Consider the following 20022-nt stretch of genomic DNA (forward strand, 5'->3'; position numbering starts at 1 on the left):
AAAAAAAAGAAAAAAGAAAAAAAACCCTGACCAGGCGCGGTGCTCACACCTGTAATCCCAACACTTTGGGAGGCCAAGGAGGGCGGATCACGAGGTCAGGAGATTGAGACCATCCTGGCTAACATGGTGAAACCCCGTATCTACTAAAAATACAAACAAATTAGCTGGGCGTGGTGGTGGGCGCCTGTAGTCCCAGCTACTCGGGAGGCTAAGGCAGGAGAATGGTGTGAACCCGGGAGGCAGAGCTTGCAGTGAGCTGAGATCCAGCCACTGCACTCCAGCCTGGGCGATAGAGCGAGACTCCATCTCAAAAAAAAAAAAAAACCACAAACCCTTAAGTGTGATGGTTGATTGCATGGTCGTCTTGGTTGGGTGGAGGGATACCCAACTAGCTGGGAAAACATGTGAGGGTGTTTCCAGAAAAGGTTAGGATGGGAACCGGCAGACTGAGTGAAGACATCCACTCCATCCAATCTGTTGAGGGCCTCAGTAGAACAGAAGAGGGAAGAAGGGAGAACCCTCCCTTTTGGAACTGGGACATCCGTCTTCCTCATTCTTGGGGCTTTGGATGCTGGGACTCACAGGGTGGCCCCCGGCTTCTCAGGCTTTGGACTCAGACTGAGTGACAGTGTCACTTCTTCTGGTCTCCCACTCGCAGACAGCAGGTCGTGGGACTTCTTGGCTTCCAGAATCCGTGAGCTAATTCCCATAATGCAGCCCCTCACACGTCTATGTCTGTATCCTCTGGGTTCCGTTTCTCTGGAGAACACTCATGAAGAGGCAACACCCCTCCCGGCACCTCCCTCAGGAGCTGTTGCTGCAGGCCACTCAGGAGGACGCTTGTCTCTCATCTTGGGGATGACTGATGGCTCCACAAAGGGAGGGAGGGAGGCCTCTTTCCGGAAACCAGGGCTGGCCTGCGTGGACTGTGGCCGGAGGAGGGGCAGGGCTTGTTAGTTGACACTGACCTACCCACCAAATGCAGAGGCTCCACTCTCTCTCCAACTTGAGTTGGACTTCAGCAGAGAAGGCAGCTGATGGCAGCAGGAGCCAGGCCGGGGACCCCGCTGCTGTGGGCACACGTGACAGCGTAATTCCTGAGCTCCAAGCCCTCTTTTGGGCTGTAGAATATGTGATGACCGGCCTACCTCATCACCAAGCCCTGAACCTCCAGGGACCTCACTTGCCTACCTCCATCTGTGCAGTCCTCAGTGTGCCACAGCCTCTTAAACCGTGTTCATGTCTCGCCAGCCAGGCTGGGCCCAGGGGTGACCAGGAGGAACCCTAGAGGCAACTTCAAGCTGAAGAATGGAGTTCATTTTAAGATTCTCCCAGGTCCCTTGGGATTTTCAGTATTTGTTAACCTGAAACATACAGACCATTTCCCACGCAAGTCCCGCAGCGCACAGGCAGATGAAGAGCAGGCAAGGCCTCCTGGACCTCGGCGCGGAGTTCTGCTGGCGGCATTCACAGCGCTGGCCTCCCGGCTGGGTGGGACACATGCACTCGGTCATCGCCCAGACTCTCTTTCCCTCGGCATTTCCCTGCTTGCTTCTCTCTCCTGCCACCTTGTGAAGAAGGTGCTTGCTTCCCCTTCACGCTCCGCCACGATTGTAAGTTTCCTGAGGCCTCCCCAGCCATGTGGAGCTTTCCTTTCTTTACAGGAAAGGAAAGAGGTTTCCCTCTAAGTGGGGGCGGCATGGTGTAGCAAGAGGAGGCTGCGCTGGGAGCCAGGCCTCTGATAGCCAGCTCCTCTCTCTCCCCTTTCCTCACTGGCCGCTCTGAGTCAGCCTGTGCTCCTGTGAGCAAGGCCTTGTTTCCTGCTGACACCTGGGCATAGTACGGACCCCAAGGTCACTGCCACAGGGTCAGAGCCAAGGCCCCTTCTGCAGTTTATTGCGGGGCCCCTCCACCTCCTAGGAACAGGTCCAAGGGGAAGTATCTTCCACTGGGTCTTGTCCAAGGGCAGTGATGTTGCTGGCAAGGGGACTGGGCTGAGATCAACACTCCAGCAGAGCATCTGAGCTAGTTCTCGAAGAATTCATGTTCGGAAGCAAGTCCAAGGCAAGCTGTGCTCTCCCCAGCCCCAAGGGCTGCCGGCCTCACAGAAACAAGGGCAAATGCTGGGAGGAGCTGTTTAATCGTTCAGGGAGGCTGATAGCTGCTGGGACTCACTGGGCTCATGCGGGAAGGGATGGGGTCACGATTCATATTTACAGTGACCAAAGGGCATTTTCCTAAAGTACCCACAAATAGAAGTGTATATATATATATTTATATTTATATTTTTATATATATATATATATAGAGTACTTCATTAAATGTTCTGTTGAAGGAACGCAGAAACCTCCAGTCTCCTCCCCAGCAGCTCTGTTCCATCCCATCACAGAACCCTTAGAGTGTAACAGCCCGGAGCTGTGGCCTTGCCTGTGGCTGGAGGAGTTGGCAGAGTGTGGGGCCTGCGGATGGTAGCACAGGCTCATCGACCTCCCCGAGACAGCACCTTTGTCCCCTCCTCTCTCCCCTGGCCTCCTGTCTCGAGTGACCACGCCTCCCAGAACATAGGCCCCACTTCCCTCTCTCTCCTGAAACGCCAGGCCAGGCGGAGGGTCCTGCAATCCTGCTACCTGCAGTCGGTCCGCCAGGGCTCAGGAGAGGGCGCTCTTGGTGTCCTGGGGAAGGGAGGTGGAGGGAGGGAGGGAGGCTTCCTGAAGCAGGGTGCTCCCACAGAGGCAGCGGGTCCGAAGGGTGCCTGGGCTCGGTCTCCATGGGCTGGTCGGCTTCCCTGAAGGGCAGTGCCGTGGGGTTCCCAAGGCGACGAGGAGGCCCATGCAGCTCCCACTGTGGAGGGCAGGTGCGCCCTCCGTGGACCAGGCCACCCCCAGGCAGGGCCACTGCCCCCAGTTATTTGTAGGGCCGCAGGAACCGAGATACTTTGGAGCGCAGCAGTTTGATGAAGGACCGTGGGAACATCTCCTTGGACTCCTGGGCTGTGTACTTGAAGTAGTTCTGGGGATGGGCCAGCACGTCGAAGAGGGCCTTGATCAGCTTCTTGTCCTGTAAGATAGGGTGGGTGGGAGGTGGGGGAGGCTTGGGGCCTGTAGGGTCTGTGGGGTGGTGCCAGGCTGGGGGAGGGGAGAGAGTTGGGCTGGCTGGTGGGTTTCAGGACCCCACAGACCTTTTGGTTTTAATAGTATAACTGGTTTTTATTTATTTATTTATTTTGAGACAGAGTCTTGCTCTGTCACCCAGGCTGGGGTGCAGTGGCGCCATCTTGGGTTACTGTACCTCTGCTTCCCGAGCTCAAGTGATTCTTCTGCCTCAGCTGCCCGAGTAGCTGGGATTACGGGCACGTGCCACCACACCTGGCTAATTTTTGTCTTTTCAGTAGAGACACGGTTTCACCATGTTGGCCAGGTTGGTCTCAGACTCCTGACTTCAGGTGATGCACCCACCTCGGCCTCCCAAAGTGCTGGGATCACAGGCGTGAGCCACCGCGCCTGGCCCGTATCTGGTTTTTAAATAGATCCTTGGCATTAACTCTTGGGATTCCAATAAGATTTTACTAAAGGCCAGGTGTGGTAGCTCACACCTGTAATCCTAGCACTTTGGGAGGCTGAGGCAGGCAGATCATCTGAGGTCAGGAGTACGAGACCAGCCTGATCAACATGGCGAAACCCCATCTCTACTAAAAATACAAAATTAGCTGGGCGTGGTGATGCATGCCTGTAATCCCAGCTACTCGGGAGGCTGAGGCATGAGAACTGCTTAAAACCAGGAGGCAGAGGTTGAAGTGAGCCGAGAGTGCGCCACTGCACTCCATGCTGGATGACAGAGCTAGACTGTCTCAAAACAAACAACAAAAAAGATTTTATTAACAAAGGGCTCCGCTGCAAAACAACACAACACAACCAACATTTGCAAATAGAGAACACTCAGCCAAGAGCACAGGCTTTGCAGCCGGCAGATCCCAAATCATCACTTCAGGCCTGCTAGCTGGCCCCCTGGACCTCAGGGACATAGCTTTGCTGCTCTGAATTTCATTCTTCCCTGCACAGACAGCTCATGATGCCTCTTCCTGGGGCTGTGAGGAAAATGGTCTGCACTGGCGTGAGCAGAGAGCCCGTCCTCAGCAGTGCTCAGTACAGATTTGCTGTGGGGATCTAGGCAGCAAACGGGGGCTGTCCTCCGGAGCAGTCTCTGGAGGGCACATGCAGTCCCTGCCCTCTCTGAGCCCCAGGCTGTCGTCTTTCTAGTGGGGCACTGGCTGCCACCCTGGGCAGAAACTATGGAGCAGAGGTGAGACCTGGCGTAGGTCTGGTTCCTGACAGAGTCCCCAGAGCCTGGCCCAGGGAAGGTGCTCAGCAAATGGTGACCACCACCTGTTGGGGCGTGAGGGCTCCTCGTCCTATTGACTCTGGCTGCATCTGCTGTGTCTGGGGTGGACCTGTCCTGGCACACACTCATCTCTGTGTACACACCCACCACACCCCCTTACTACACACACCCCTATATACACACCATACACCCACTCCCCACACACTCACCCTACACAGACCACACACCCACCACACCCCCTTACCACACACACCCCTATATACACACCATACACCCACTCCCCACACACCCCTACACAGACCACACACCCACCACACCCCCTCACCACACACACCCCTATATACACACCATACACCCACTCCCCACACACTCACCCCTACACACACCACACCCCCCACACCTCTATTCACCACACACACACCACACGCCACACGCTCCCACTCACCAAACACACCCCCACCTCCATTCACCACACACACCCCTATATACACACCACACACCCCCTCACCACACACCCCTACACATACCACACCCACCACACCCCCCTCACCACTCCCACACACACCTCTATTCATCACACACATACACCACACACTCCCACTCACCAAACACACCCTCACCTCCATTCACCACACACACCCCTATATACACACCATACACCCCCTCACCATACACCCCTACACACACCATACCCACCACACCCCCCCTCACCACCCCCACACACCTCTATTCACCACACACACACCACACACTCCCACTCACCAAACACAGCCCCACCTCCATTCACCACACACACTCCCATACACACCACCCACCCACCACCCCCCTCACCACACACACCCCTATATACACACCATACACCCCCTCACCACACACCCCTACACACACTACACCCACCACACCCCCCTCACCACCCCCACACACACCTCTATTCACCACACACACACCACACACCATACACTCCCACTCACCAAACACACCCTCACCTCCATTCACCACACACACCCCCATACACACCACACACCCCCTCACCACACACCCCTGTATACACACCATACACCCACTCACCACACACACCCCCATACACACCACACCCACCACAGCCCCACTCACTACACCCTCCCCACCACACCCACTCAACACACACCCCCACACACCCAGCACACACACACCTACATACACACTGCACACCCACTCACACACCCCACACTCAAACCCACCACACACCCCTACACACACACCAGTCACCACACACACTGAACACCTCCAAACTCACCACACATGCCTCCCCGAACACACCACACAGCACACTCCCCACACACATGCGTGCCCTGAACCCACACCCTGGAGACAGACACTCCTGCCCTCCTCTGTGCTGGGGCGATGCTGGCGCTGGAGGCAGCGTTGACCATGAACCCCGGCAGCTCCTCCCCCGCAAGGGGGGCCGGGACTAAATATTCACAGAACAAAGCTAAAGTGAGTGCTGGTGGCTGCCAGGAAGGAGGGGTGCGTGCGGCCCAAGGGCTGCGGAGGGTGTACCCAGGTCAGGGGGTCCGGGCAGGCTGCCCAGAGGACGACAGGATGTCCCAGCTGAGGGCGGAAGGCTGGGGGGACGTTTGCTGGGGAAAGAGGTCGGGGAAGGAAGGATGGGCCGAGGGGCCCTGGTGAGTGTGAGGAGCTGGGAGCTGCTGTGGAGGAGGGCGGCCCCCTGGCTGGGGTTTATGTCCCCAAAGCAGCGTCAGGACACTTTCAGTTTGGGAGCAATGCTTCCAGGGCAGAGCTGGGGGGACAGGGATGCGGGGAGAGAACCCAGGACGCGTCCCTGGTTTCTGCCCAAACAGCTTGAGGAGGAAATCAGGAGCCGAGGGCGGCAGCACGCGACTGGCAGACTATGGGGAGACTCAAGTGAATCTTCCCGAACTCTGCAAAGCATCCTTTCCTCAGACGAGGCAACAGCGGGAGCGCTTCAGCTCTGCCTTCGTCCTCCACACCCCTGGGCTCCGGGCTGATGGTGCCGCTGCCCAGGGCTGAGCTGGGTGAGTCCTGGGTCCCCGGGCCTCCGACCAGTACCCACCATGTGACACACCAGGTGGCCCTGCCTCTCCAGGCCGGAAGCAGGAAGAGGAGGGAACCCAGTCCCAGTGGCAGGGGGTCTCCAAGTGACAGGGGCACTGGGTAGATTCCACTGATTCTGAGACGCCCCCCAGAATACCCTCATTCTACAGATGAGGAGCGTGAGGCTGAGAGCCGCTGAGGAACGTGCCCGAGGCCACATCACCAGGTCCTGGTCCCCACGTCCCCACCAAACAGCTTCCCTCAGGCCTCCTGGTCTGGAGGGACAGACATGTAGGACCCAGTCCCCACCATTAGGGCTCTGGGACCCCCACACCTCCTGCTTCTCTCCACCACCACCCCTCCTCCCTTGTTCCTCCAGGGGCCAGGGCTGGGGCAGGGGCGGTCCTGGCTCATCACAGGCCCCATCCCAGGGTTACGTGGATTCCCTTCCAATAAACTCACTCACTTTCAAAATTTCCTGGTGGTTCTCCGAGGCGTACAGGCGCCCATCGCGCACGATGTCCTCTATGAGTTGCTGGTAGTCCTCTGGGCCGTGGGTCAGCAAGGGGAGAGGAAGGCGAGGGGCTTGAGACCCACATGCTCCCCCTTCACCTCCAGCCTGTGCCCTCCCTCCCCTGCTCCAGCCACGGGCTCCGGGCTATGGCTGGCCGCAGCTCTGCCTCTGTGGCTTTGAACCTGGGGCTCCCTCCACCTGGATTGTCCTCCTCGGGGTTTCGCTAAGAACCCCCTATTTAGCCCTCAAAACCCTGCTTGGGCAGCATCTCGGCTGAAGCCTGCAGATGCCACTCACTGCTGCCTTGCCTGTACCACCTGGTACCACCCTCGGCCTGACTCTGGCCTCTGACAGGGTTCGTTCTGCTTCCGGGTCTGTCCCTGCCAGGTCGCAGCTCCCTGAGGGTGGGGACGTGTGACTCATCTCTGTCTCCAGGGCCCTGCCTGAGCTGCGCACAGTGGGCCATGAAGACAGTTGGGTGTCTTACCATCATAGGTGACATAGGGCACTTGGAAGCCTTTGCCGCTATTGCCTTCATTGGATTTGAACTGGATCCAGAGCTTCCGGGAGCGGGAGGTGAAGGCAATGGGCCTCTCGTAGGTCTGGCAGGTCTCATAGGTGGTGATGGATGTGGGCGAGGCTGCAGGTGAAGCACCATTGCTGAGTTGCCCCAGGTAGGCAGCTCCTCCTGCCCTAGGCCACTTGCCTCCCATCCAGTCCGCCACCCAGCACCTGGACCGAACGCCTGGTACCCCAAACAACGGCTTCGTCTTTGTGCTTGTTCCCTCTGCCTCCGAGGCCCTTCCCTACCCTCAACCCTGGTTCCTACGTGTCCTTCTTAGACCCATCTCTGTGTCCCCTCTTCCAGGAAGCCTCCCTGACTGCGCCCTCCCTCCCCTCCCAAGATCCTGCTCTGCTCTGGTGAACCCCTTATCACAGCCCCTCCATTGGTGGGTCTCTGTCTCCCTCCAGCTAACTGCTCCTCCATGACAGGGCTCAGGCCTGCACTTGGTGCAAGGCCAGGGCAGGAGTGGAAGCTGGGGGAGGGCATGGGAGATGAACCGGCACTGACTGCTGGGACCAGAGGCACAGACTTGGGAAGTCCCTTCTCCCCAAGAGCAAATGCACCAGCAAGGCCCACTGAGCGCTGATCTCCCGAGGAGGAAATCAGGAGCCGAGTGCGGCAGTGTGGGCACAGCCTGTGACTGGCAGGTGAACCTTCCCAAACTCTGTAAACTATCCTTTTCTCAGACGCGGTGACAGTGGGAGCGCCCCAGCCCTGCCTCTCCCCACTTAACGGCTCCTCGGCAAGGCCTCACAGCTCCCTGGGAGCCTTCCTGAGGAGCCCCTCATGGGGGAGAGGCTGGGCTTCACTTGAGCTCAGCCTTGTGGTGGGAGACAGAAGGACTGGTGCTGGGGGCAGGGGAGCGGGTGAGGGGAATGGGCGGGGAAGGTGGTCCCGGGCCGGTCCCTTGCCCATCTGCACACTGTGGCTTTTGGCTGGTCAGCTGCGTCAGCCTTGCTGACATTTGTCTACTCATTAGCTATGCTGAGTAACTCCTGCCCAGGATAACGCAGCTCAGCCCTCAGGCCCCTCCCCAGCCCCTCCTCTGGCCGGTCTCTGTGGTCGCCGTGTACCCAGAGAGCTTTTCTGGCCAGTGTGTGTGGGTGTCTGGGTTCCTGCTCTTCCTTCCCTAACACTCAGACTTGGAGCTCGCTCCCGTGGGTGCCCAAAGCCTGACAGCAGCGAGGTCCCCTGGCCAGGGACGCTGCAGGGGTTTGGCTGGTGTTGGGGGGGCTCAGGGGCCTCCCAGGCATTCCTGCTGCTGTGGCCAGCTGGGCACACATGCGGCCACACCCGCTGCTGAGTCCAGTCCTCTCTCATGCCATTCCATCCTTCACTCCCTGAAGTCTCAAGAGGAGCCCTGACGGGGGAGGATGAGCCGGGAGTCCAGGGCTCCCAGAGGGGCAGGGAGGGCTCTGAGCTGGTATCTTGTGTGGTGCATGGGACCGCTATGTAGTCCCCCAAACCTCAGCAGGCAGGAGGAGACCTGTGGAGCTGGAGCCTGAGGTCTTGCCCTGAGCTGTGTGGCAGAAAGCGGTGGGAAGAGGCCCTGCGGCTGGTCTTGCCACTGGGATGAGGGCCGGGCTTGTGGCCGGAGTTGAGACCAGGCCTGACCCTGTCCCAGCATCCACTCTCGGGATACCCTGAGCTCTCCGGATCTTTCCTTTTTTTTTTTTTTTTTTTTTTTTTTTTTTTTGAGACGGAGTCTTGCTCTGCCGCCCAGGCTGGAATGCAGTGGCCGGATCTCAGCTCACTGCAAGCTCCGCCTCCCGGGTTCACGCCATTCTCCTGTCTCAGCCTCCCGAGTAGCTGGGACTACAGGCGCCCGCCTCGTCGCCCGGCTAGTTTTTTGTATTTTTTAGTAGAGACGGGGTTTCACCGTATTAGCCAGGATGGTCTCGATCTCCTGACCTCGTGATCCGCCCGTCTCGGCCTCCCAAAGTGCTGGGATTACAGGCTTGAGCCACCGCGCCTGGCCCGGATCTTTCCATAGAACTCTGTAAAGCCAGCTCTTAGACCCAAGTGGGTTTCAACCCTGCCTCCCAGGTGGACTCTGAGGGGCTGGTCCCCTGAGCTCCAGGGCCCTCCTCTCTGCCCTGTGAAGGCAGCGATCCTGCCTGGTGGAACCGCAGCGACACGGGGGTGCAAACGGGGCTGAGGCTGCCTCTGGTCCCCTCCACCTGCCACGTACCACTCTTCCTCATGACTAGAACATCGCCGCACTCATCCTCGATGGGCAGGAAGATCTCCGGGACCACGATGAGGATCCTGCGCTTTGGGGGAGGTGCGATGAGCCAGACACATTCAGCATTGGCTGGGTAGTCGCCAGGGTAGTTGGGGGACTCGATGTACCCGGTGTAGTCGCCAAGCTCGCCGCCGCAATGCTGGTCTGTGGGCACAGTGGCCCAAGGGCCTCATCAGGCTCTGCTGGGTGGGGGCCCTGGCTGGTCAGGCCTCTAACCACCCGGGAGGCCTAGCACAGAGCTGGAAGGTGCTCTTGTCCCCTCCCACACCAGCCCTCAGACCCTGAGCCCATCCTCCTTGGGGACCCTGCCTGGGCTACCCCCAGAGCAGGAAGGCAGGTCCCCTGTTCACACCTGTGGTTACCTGGGGCCCAACCTGGGGGCTGCTTCTTACTGGGCTGCCATGCCTGCAGGCCCACCCTATTTCTCTGTGGCTGGGCCTTGTCAGGGGCACTGAGAGGGCCTGGAGCCCTGTGCTGTCTAGCAGCCCCGTCAGTGCCCCTGTAGTCTGTCAGCTCCCCCAGCAGACCCAGAAACTAGAGCAGGACCTGGCCCAGGGCAGAGGCTCAGGCTGTGTCGGGTGAGCAGTGGGAACTGATGAACGATGGGCACCATTGTGGGCTCTGTAGAGTGGGCCAAGCCAGGGCTGCCCCTTTGGTGCCGTAGGCCTCCAGACGGCTGCAGGGCACCCAAGAGCAGATGTGACGGAAGGGGAGAAGTCCAGTGTCCTTGTGTGAGATCAGGTCTCCTCCTGACTCCACAACCTGCCCAGCCCCTCCCGCGTTCCCAGCTTCCCGCCACGGAGCAGCAGCACCCACTTTTGCAGTGTGTGACGTTGGTAGAGCCATCGAAGTCTGTGCTGGTGTTGCCTGGACAGGTGATGCAGTGGTTCTGGCCAAACTCAGGCTGGTAGGTGCCGATGGGGCAGCGGATGCAGCGGTGGGTGGTGGTGTTGTAGTGGTGGCCGGGGGAGCAGTGCACTACCGGGGGACACAAGGCAGTGTGGTGGGTGTGGAGGGGTGCAGGGAAAGGGAGCTGTCCCCAGGACCTCCCATGCCCTCGAGGTCTGTCTTGGCACAGAGTTCAAGGCTCTTGCCCACCGCACCATGACCTCCCACCACCCTCGCTCTGCCACGGCCGGGAAGAGCCCTTGGCATGGGGGTCACATGGCAGGTTGAGGTGATGTTTGCTCCAGCAAAACAGGGACCACACAGGCCACCTTGATGGGAGCAATTTTCAGGGAGAGTGGGGGCGATGATGTGACCAGAGGCCTTCAGGGGAGACAGGGAGGAGGGGAAGTGGAGCCAGCGAGGCCAAACCCTCTTTCTGCAAGGTTGCTGGGGCAGGAGAGACAGGTGGCCAGAGTCTGAGGGGTGGCGGGGTGGGGGGCTAGAGGTGGGCAATTCTTTTTTTTTTTTTTTTTTTTTTTTGAGATGGAGCCTCGCTCTGTCACCCAGGCTGGAGTGCAGTAGCGCTATCTTGGCTCACTGTAAGCTCCGCCTCCGGGGTTCCATCGATCCTCCCCTCCCAGTCTCCCGAGTAGCTGGGATTATAGGTGCACATCACCACGCTCGGCTCATTTTTTGGCATTTTTTTTTAGTAGAGATGGGGTTTTGCCATGTTGGTCAGGCTGGCCTCAAACTTCTGACCTCAGGTGATCCACCTGCTTTGGCCTCCCAAAGTGCTGGGATTATAGGCGTGAGCCACCTCACCTGGCTTCAATTCTTTTTTTAAATGGGCAAATTCAGAGCAGTTTGTATGTGCAGGGGAGTTTCTGGTGATGTGGCTGGCTCCAGGGGGCTGAGGGCCAGGCTGCCTGGACAGATGGACAGACGCTGAGAGGGAGCGCGGTGGGGAAGCAGGGTCAGCAGCTGAGAATGGGGAGGACTTGGGGGAGTTGGTGAGTGAGGGAAGACGGGATGCAGACCTGGGTGGGACCAGGTGCCCTGAACAGACAGCAGTTGAGGTAATACCTTGATCCCACTTCTGCTCCCACACTCCTGCCCCCTCCTCACCCTCCCAACCTCCCTTCTAGATGCTGCTCAAGCCCTCCTGTCCCCAGAGCCCTCCCCAGTGCTCTGAGGAGCTGCTGCTCCCCCTGGAGCTCAGAAAGCTCTCAGCTGTAAGATGTCCCTGTCCTAATGCAGGGCACAGTGGGTCGCCCACACCTGACAGCTCCAGGCTCCTCTTCTGAGCTGGGAGGTTTGCCATGTGGAGATGAGAGGGGCTCGGGGAAGCCTCCCTGAGCAGCGCAGCCCTGCCTCTTGGGGTGGGCGGGCGTGGTGCGGGGACATGCTCACCTTTAGCCTCGCAGTCCTGGAAGGAGGTGGTGCCTTCGTGTTTGGTGAGCAAACCCCCTCCGCAGGGGAAGCAGCTGGTGCGCCCGGGCTCAGGCTGGTACGTGCCCACGAGGCAGGCCTGGCAGGGCTTGAAGCCATCAGCCGAGAAGAAGCCTGGAGAACACTGGCCTAGAAGTCAGAGGTCACGGCTCAGGTGGGCAGGAGGGCGCCGCAGGGCCGAGGCTGTGGGTGGTCTCAGGCCCTGCTCTTGGCCCTTGCCTGGCCTTGGAAAAGGTACCAGGCACCCGAGGCCTGGGGTGGGGATGGGGTGGGGAGAACGCAGGAGCCTGAATGCAGGAGGCTGGGCCCTGGTCCGGATGTTGCCAGCGGTTCATGTGCGGCCTTGGTCAAGCTGGCTTTCCTTCTCCCACCAGCAAGAAGGCCTGGGGGTTGAAGAGCAAGATCTTGCTGCTGAGCTGGGAAGGGGACCCACGGTTGGAGCGGGAGGTCACGTGTTTCAGAGGGGCTCTCCCTGGGGGGCAGGCAGCACCGGGGTCTTCACAGAAGGGGCACCTGCTCAGCTTCAGGGTGATGCTGCCTGGTCTACTAGCAGGGCCAGGCCAGAGCAGAGGGAGGTGGGTCTGGGGAGGGTTTCTGAGGTACTCAAGGGCACCCCTGGGACAAAGGGAGGGGACCACAGCAAAGCCAATTTCAGTTCCACATAAAGAATGTTCTAGCATTCCAGCAGACTCAGGATGCAGAGCATATTCTGGCACTGAGTGAGGGGCAGGTTTAGCGTCCTCTCAGCCCAGACCCTGGGATTCTCAGCTTCTACCCAAACATGGAATCTCCTTCCAGTGGCCACTCCCCCAGGGGTGACCACACTCCTGGAGCGGGCAGTGGGCCACAGAACAGCTGGCAGCCTGCACGGACTCAGGGCTGGGCTACTGAGCCCTTCTGTGACCGGGAGAAAGCTGGAGGTCTCCCGTATCCTGGGACCCCACTCCCCCACCCTCACAGGCACTGTGCTTCTCAGGGTGCTGAGAACCTTCCCGCGGATTCTCTTGGGTGAAACTCACAGTGGCCTGGGAAGAAAGGCTCATGGGGAGCCTGAGCTGGCTTCACAGATGGAATGAAGTCGGGAGAGGGAGGTAAACGCAAAAGCTCTTTGCAAACCGAATTGTATTTGGTAAATTGAAAAAGGGCTTTCTCGGCCGGGCGCGGTGGCTCAAGCCTGTAATCCCAGCACTTTGGGAGGCCGAGACGGGCGGATCACGAGGTCAGGAGATCGAGACCATCCTGGCTAACACGGTGAAACCCCGTCTCTACTAAAAAATACAAAAAACTAGCCGGGCAAGGTGGCGGCGCCTGTAGTCCCAGCTACTCGGGAGGCTGAGGCAGGAGAATGGCGTAAACCCGGGAGGCGGAGCTTGCAGTGAGCTGAGATCCGGCCACTGCACTCCAGCCTGGGCGACAGAGCGAGACTCCGTCTCGAAAAAAAAAAAAAAAAAAAGGGCTTTCTAAACCATCTGTGGGCACTGTCATCAAGTTCTCTGTGTAGAGCAAAGTTCTTGCTCGAGCATAAGACACACTCTGCAAAGTGTTCCAGTCGCAATGGAATGTTCCGTAAAAGGTAAGCTGTCTGGTTCATCCTAAGGCACTTATGTACCTCCCTTAGAAACCGTAAGTGGATCTGTAGATGCTAAAGTGTTTGCACACTGTGAAGGCCTTTCCAAAGTGCACGATGCAGTCCTGAAACACACTGCAGTGCGGTGCGGTGCTCAGGACTGTAGTGCGCTCCGAGACGGCGGACGCTGTGGGATCTGCCGTGCACTTTGTAAGTGGTGACTGCACAGACATTGCGAAGGGCTTTGGAGAGGACAAAGAACTTTAGAAAATACCGCGCTCTCCGGCCACACCAGGCACCTGGGCCTTCGACAGGAGGAGCCCTGCCCACCCCCACCCCCACCTCTCCTTCTAGGGTAGGCCCACACTTGCCTCCACATTCCGACACGTTGCGGGCACCAGCCAGACCAACCCCGTCACTGCTGGGGCACGGTGTGCAACTGAGCTGGCCTTCTGTGTCCTGGTATGTCCCTGGCATACATGGCACACACTGGCTGAGCTCACCGCCGAAGTGGGTGCCAGGCCCACAGGCAACTGCAGAGGCAAAGTGGAGAGGCTGCTGGAGGCAGAGGTGGGGAGGCCAGGGGCTGTCTCCTGTGTGCTCAAGCCCAGGCTCTCCTGATACACACAGTCCTTTGTTCCCTGGGGCCCCAAGGACACAGAGGGGCCCCAGACCTATCCCAGAAGAGCCTGGGGCAGGACCCAAGGGGCAGCCATCTGTGAGGGCCATGAAGCCTGGCCCCTCTGGCTGCTGCACCTCAGAGTCCTCTGTGGACCCCTCCATCTCCACCTGCTTATAAAAGCCTGTGGTCCCCACTTCCCCCATACCTCTGTCCTCTCTCTGCTCCACACCCTGCCCTCCAGCTTTAGCAAACTGCCTCCTGGATGTCGCCACTTGGACATGTTACAGTCATTTCACCCCAAAGCTCCCCTGTCCTTCCTGAGCGGAGGAGTTAGGGGCAGTGCGGAGGGCCTGGCGGGGGAGGTGGGAGGGGCGCAGTGAGGAGATGATGGGCTGAAGACAGTGCAGTATGGTTGGCTACACTGAACAAATATGTTAACTGATAGAAAGGAAACTGAGTAAATCAGTAAATTAAGGAGAAAGGGAGCTGAGTTTCTCAGCGCTGGAGAAGATGCTTACAAATGCGGAAACGGGAGTGAGGGTTAGAAAGGACTCTGAGGTGTGGAGCGGGAGGCACTGGCATGAACTCATGGTTTTAGAACCCCCCACCCATAGATTCCCATGCCTATGTGCGCACCTGTATACACACCTATGCTTTCCAGTTCTGTCCGATGAGAGGGCCTAGAGGCAGTGGTGCTCCAGGAGCAATGAATATCCCAGATTGTGGTTTCTACTCATCATCCTCCTCTCAAAGGAACCAGGGGTCCTTGGGGATTTGGCTGATGCCAGGGGATGGAGAGTGTCGACTGGATCTGAACTAAGGGGAGGCTTGCAGCGTGTGTGTGGCAGGTCAGAAAGACCCAAGAGCCAGCCTGGTGAGGCACCCCTGGCTACCCTGGGGACAGAGTGAGCGCCAAACTAAGTAACATCAGGAATGGATCACAACGCAATGAGTAAGGGGATCTGAGTCTACAGGGATACAGGCTCAGAGGTAAACGGCCACGGCCACCTGCTTTCCTGCAGGAGAACATGACTAGTGCATGTGGAACGAATGGTAGAGGTGGCTGACGTGGTGGGAGCTGTGCAGAAGTTTGATGAAGAGGAGAATATTGGTCTAAACTCAGAATGTCCCCAGTAAACACTCATCACAGAGGGAAAATGGCGAGTGAAAGTGAAGCCACTGGTGGGCTGGGGGTATCCTGTGTGGTGGGCTGGGGGTATCCTGTGTGGTGGGCTGGGGGTATCCTGTGGTGGGCTGGGGGTATCCTGTGTGGTGGGCTGGGGGTATCCTGTGTGGTGGGCTGGGGGTATCCTGTGGTGGGCTGGGGATATCCTGTGTGGTGGGCTGGGGGTATCCTGTGTGGTGGGCTGGGGATATCCTGTGTGGTGGGCTGCGGGTATCCTGTGTGGTGGGCTGGGGGGTATCCTGTGGTGGGCTGGGGGTATCCTGTGTGGTGGGCTGGGGGTATCCTGTGTGGTGGGCTGGGGGGTATCCTGTGTGGTGGGCTGGGGGTATCCTGTGTGGTGGGCTGGGGGTATCCTGTGGTGGGCTGCGGGTATCCTGTGCCTGCTGATGGGGCACCCAGGATCAGGCCTCGAAGCTGAGGTTCCTGCCGGACCCTGGGCCCTGAGTCAGGTCCCCAGGAAAAACCAGAGGGAGCTCTGAGCGTCAGCCCAGAGGAGATGAGGTCGGGACAAGGACAGGAGAGGCAGGGAAAGGAGAGAAGCGGCTCCAGACGAAGGAGCCTGAAGACACAGTGGAGGGTGACATGTCTTTCTGGATGGGAGCTGGGACCAGAAAGACAAAAGGGACGTTGTTGGAAGGATTGCTGAAGCTGAATGGAGTGGGCATGTGGGTTGGATGGTAAAGACTACACACTCACACACGCATGCACACTTACACACATGCACACACGTGTGGGAGACAGAGGGGGCAGATGCGGTCAAATGTGCACAGGTGGGAAATTTGGATGAATGGAAGTTTTTTGGTCTGTTTGACAATGTTTCTGAAAGTTTGAAATAAATAACTTATTTTGAAATTATTTATTTTTATTTTGAGATGGAGTCTCGCTCTGTCACCCAGACTGGAGTGCAGTGGCATGATCTCAGCTCACTGCAACCTCCGCCTCCTGGGTTCAAGCGATTCTCCTGCCTCAGCCTCCCTGGTAGCTAGGATTGCAGGTACCCGCCACCATGCCCAGCTAATTTTTGTATCTTTAGTAGAGATGGGATTTCACCATGTTGGGCATGCTGGTCTCAAACTCCTGACCTCAGGTGATCCACCTGTCTTGGTCTCCCAAAGTGCTGGAATTACAGGCGTGAGCCACCATGCCGGGCCCAAAATAAGTTATTGAAAGTAGAAGAGGCTGGGCATGGTGGCTCACGCCCATAATCCCAGCACTTTGGGAGACCGAGGTGGGCAGATCATGAGGTCAGGAGTTTGAGATCAGCCTGGCCAACACAGTGAAACCCCATCTCTACTAAAAATACAAAAATTAGCCAGACATGGTGGCATGTGCCTGTAGTCCCAGCTACTTGGGAGGCTGAGGCAGGAGAATAGCTTGAACCTGGGAGGCAGAGGTTGCAATGAGCTGAGATTACACCATTGCACTCCAGCTTGGCTACAAAGTGAGACTCCATCTCAAAAACAAAAACAAACAAACAAAGAAAGTAGAAGAATGACATCACCAAGTCCTCTTTGTCCCCCCTTGTCAGTACGGCTGTCTCCCTCCACTGTCTGAGCCAGAGTCCCAGCTTCCCCAATCTGGCCCTTCTCCCGTCAGGTGTCACCTTTTCTCCAAAAGCTTCCCCACTTCTCCAGCAGCTTCCCCGCCCCTGCCAGGTGTCACCTCCTCTCCAATAGCGTCTCCCACCCCCGCCAGGTGTCACCTCTTTACCAACAGCTTCCCCCACCCCCGCCAGGTGTTACTTTACCAACAGCTTTCCCCCCACCACCAGGTGTCACCTCTTTAACAACAGCTTTCCCCACCCCTGCCAGGTGTCACCTCTTCTTCAACAGCATCCTCCACCCCCGCCAGGTGTCACCTCTTTACCAACAGCTTCCCCCACCCACCCCACCAGGTGTCACCTTTTCTCCAACAGCTTTCCCCCGACCCCCCCCACCAGGAGTCACCTCTTCTCCACCGGCTTCCCAGTTTATACCCCTGGCCAACCCTACTGTTTGAGCCTTCGGACTTGTGGCTCCAACCGGCCATCCAGCATCTGCATGTGGATGACCTGTGAGCATCTCAAACTAAACACGTCCAGCCTGTGCGCCCCTTCCCCCCAGCCCACTCTTCCTCAATTTCCCTCCCCCCAGCCCACTCTTTGTCCAAGTCCTTGGGGATTTGGCCCGGATCAGGGAGCAATACCACCTCTGCCCAATTGGCCAAACCCTTGGAGTCGTCCTTGAAGTCTGTCTCTCCCTAGGAGCCCCCTCCGTCTCATGCTCCTCCCCGTCCTTGCTCCGCCCCCTCTACTCAGCCTTCCTGTAACAGTGCGCACCAGCTGCGTCCTTGCTCTAAGCATTCATATAGCTCCCCGTCGAACTCAGAGTGGTGTCTGTGGCCTGCCAGGCTCCATCACCTCTGGCCTCACTATACTTGTGGGCGTGTTCACTGGCTCACCGTCTATCTTCCCCACAGGCATGCGAGCTCCACTAGAACTAGGACTGTCTGGTGTGCTGGTTTTGTCTGTTCTGCCTCCAGGCTCTCCCCTCCAGCCCACACCAGCCCGCTGGGGACCAGCCTCACCTGCTTCCCTGCAGCACGACGCTGCCCTCCTGGGTGGCCCTAGGCCTCACGACATCGCTGTTCTGTCCCCCAACCCTGACTCAGCCTCCCCAACTCCTGGAGCCCTGAGGTCTCAGCTCACGTGACTTCTCCTCCTCCAGGAAGCTTCCTGGAACCACATCCCAGACTGGAGAGGGCCTGTTCTGGTTCCTGTGCCCCCTTGCGCCCCTCGACCGTGGCCTTGCTATCCTGTTCACTCCTTGTCCCTCCTCAGGACTGTGATCACGTGCCCGAGGCCCAGCACAGACGAGTGCTCTTCCAATGACAGCAATGTCCATGAGGGCTGCAGTGCTTCTCCCCAGCAGGCCTCTGCATCTCTCTGTCCCCTCCCCAGGTGTCTGTCTCCCCTGCATGCCCATCACTGTTTACCCCGGCTCATGTGCAAGGAAGGACAGGGTGAGCACTTGAGTGGCCATGGGTAAGGACTCACCGCATTTGCTGTCCTGTAGCACCTGGCCGGCGCCACATGCCCCCTGCCCCTCCAGGACCTTGGCTGGCCTCTGGGCTACCTCGTACTCAGCGCCTGAGACCTGGACATAGAACTGCTGCCGGCCAATGGACTTGCGCAGGGTCTTGATGGCAGCCTGCAGGCTCTGTTCCGCTCGCTTCCGCAAGCAGTCTGCTTCGCAAGTGTCTGCAGGGGCAGGGAGACAGAACATGAATCGCTGGCAACCCTGCTAGCCGCTGCCTTTTTAGCTGAGGGCTCCCCCGCGCCAGGCCCTGCACTAGGCTCGGACCACCTCAGCACATTCTCACAACAGTCCTGGGGCAAGGGGCCACTGTCGTGCCCATGTGACAGATGAGGAGGCTGCGGAGCTGGGAGGCAGCGCCTGTCCAAGGCCACGCGGCAGACCTGAGTGCAATCCAGGCAGCTGCCACTGCAACACATCACCCCCCAGGGTGCGACTCATGGGGCAAGAACTCCTTTCTGTCACTCAAAGACCTCGAGGACTGCCACTGTCCCCAGGATAGTGTCCAGCTCTCTGGCCTTGAATCCAAGGCCATTTAAGGTCCAGCCCCGTCTGGCCTTGCCAGCCTCATCCCCTCCACTCTGACACTCCTTGTGGATTCCAATGTCGAACCACCTGGCCCTACTCACTGCTTCCTGGACACCTGCTTCTCTCTCTGACCTCTGTGTCTTTGCCTATTCTTTTTTTTTTTTTTTTTTATACTTTAAGTTCTAGGGTACATGTGCACAACGTGCAGTTTGCTACATATGTATACATGTGCCATGTTGGTGTGCTGCACCCATCAACTCGTCAGCACCCATCAACTCATCATTTACATCAGGTATAACTCCCAATGCAATCCCTCCCCCCTCCCCCTCCCCACAATAGGCCCTGGTGTGTGATGTTCCCCTTCCCATGTCCAAGTGATCTCATTCTATTCCCTCTGCCTGAATGCCATTCCTTGCCACCTCTTCCACCCAGTGAGCTTGATTCCAAGCTCTCATTCAAATGGTGCCTCTTCTGGGAAGGCTTCCTGATGTGGTTTGGATATTTGTCTCTTCCAAATCTCATGTTGAAATCTGATCCCTAATGCTGGGTGTGGGGCCTGGTGGGCAGTGTCAGGGTCACGGGCTAGGTCCCTCATGAATGGCCTGGTGCTGTCCTGTGGTAGTGAGTTCTTGCTGCCTCTACTAGTCCCCACGGGATGTGACTGTTGAAAAGATGTAGGCACCCCCTCCCTTCTCTCTTGCTCCTTTCCTCTTGCCATGGGATGCCGGCTGCTCTTCACCTTCCTCCTTGATCAGAAGCAGCCCAAGGCCTCACCAGCCAGACACTGCTACCATGTTCTCAGCCAGCCGGCAGAGCCCAGAGCCAATAAACTCTTTAGCCTGCAAAGCCCAGAGCCAATAAACTCTTTTCCTGATAAATTATCCAGCCTCAGGTGTTCCTTTTAGCAACGCAAATAGACTAAGACATTTCCCTTTTTTTTTTTTTTTTTGAGATGGAGTCTCACTCTGTTACCCAGGCCAGCCTGGAGTGA

At 58.0% G+C, this 20022-nt stretch overlaps 1 protein-coding gene across 2 annotated transcripts in view; it reads right to left on the minus strand.

Annotated features, from left to right (window-relative positions):
- Nucleotides 1–2121: 2121 nt before the first annotated feature.
- The window catches only part of SCUBE1 (signal peptide, CUB domain and EGF like domain containing 1), a 145986-nt gene continuing 128085 nt past the window's right edge, over nt 2122–20022 (minus strand). For both annotated transcript variants that reach the window (XM_030915691.1, XM_030915690.1), the window contains 8 exons: nt 18464–18667; nt 13993–14154; nt 12016–12183; nt 10534–10695; nt 9664–9861; nt 7395–7547; nt 6860–6939; nt 2122–3057 (listed from right to left, as the gene is read on the minus strand). In XM_030915691.1, the coding sequence (XP_030771551.1) occupies nt 2905–3057; nt 6860–6939; nt 7395–7547; nt 9664–9861; nt 10534–10695; nt 12016–12183; nt 13993–14154; nt 18464–18667 (1280 nt within the window). In that variant the 3' untranslated portion in view covers nt 2122–2904. The remainder of the gene's footprint in view (nt 3058–6859; nt 6940–7394; nt 7548–9663; nt 9862–10533; nt 10696–12015; nt 12184–13992; nt 14155–18463; nt 18668–20022) is intronic.

The sequence above is a fragment of the Rhinopithecus roxellana genome, chromosome 13 (genome assembly GCF_007565055.1).
Source record: "Rhinopithecus roxellana isolate Shanxi Qingling chromosome 13, ASM756505v1, whole genome shotgun sequence".
Taxonomy (NCBI): domain Eukaryota; kingdom Metazoa; phylum Chordata; class Mammalia; order Primates; family Cercopithecidae; genus Rhinopithecus; species Rhinopithecus roxellana.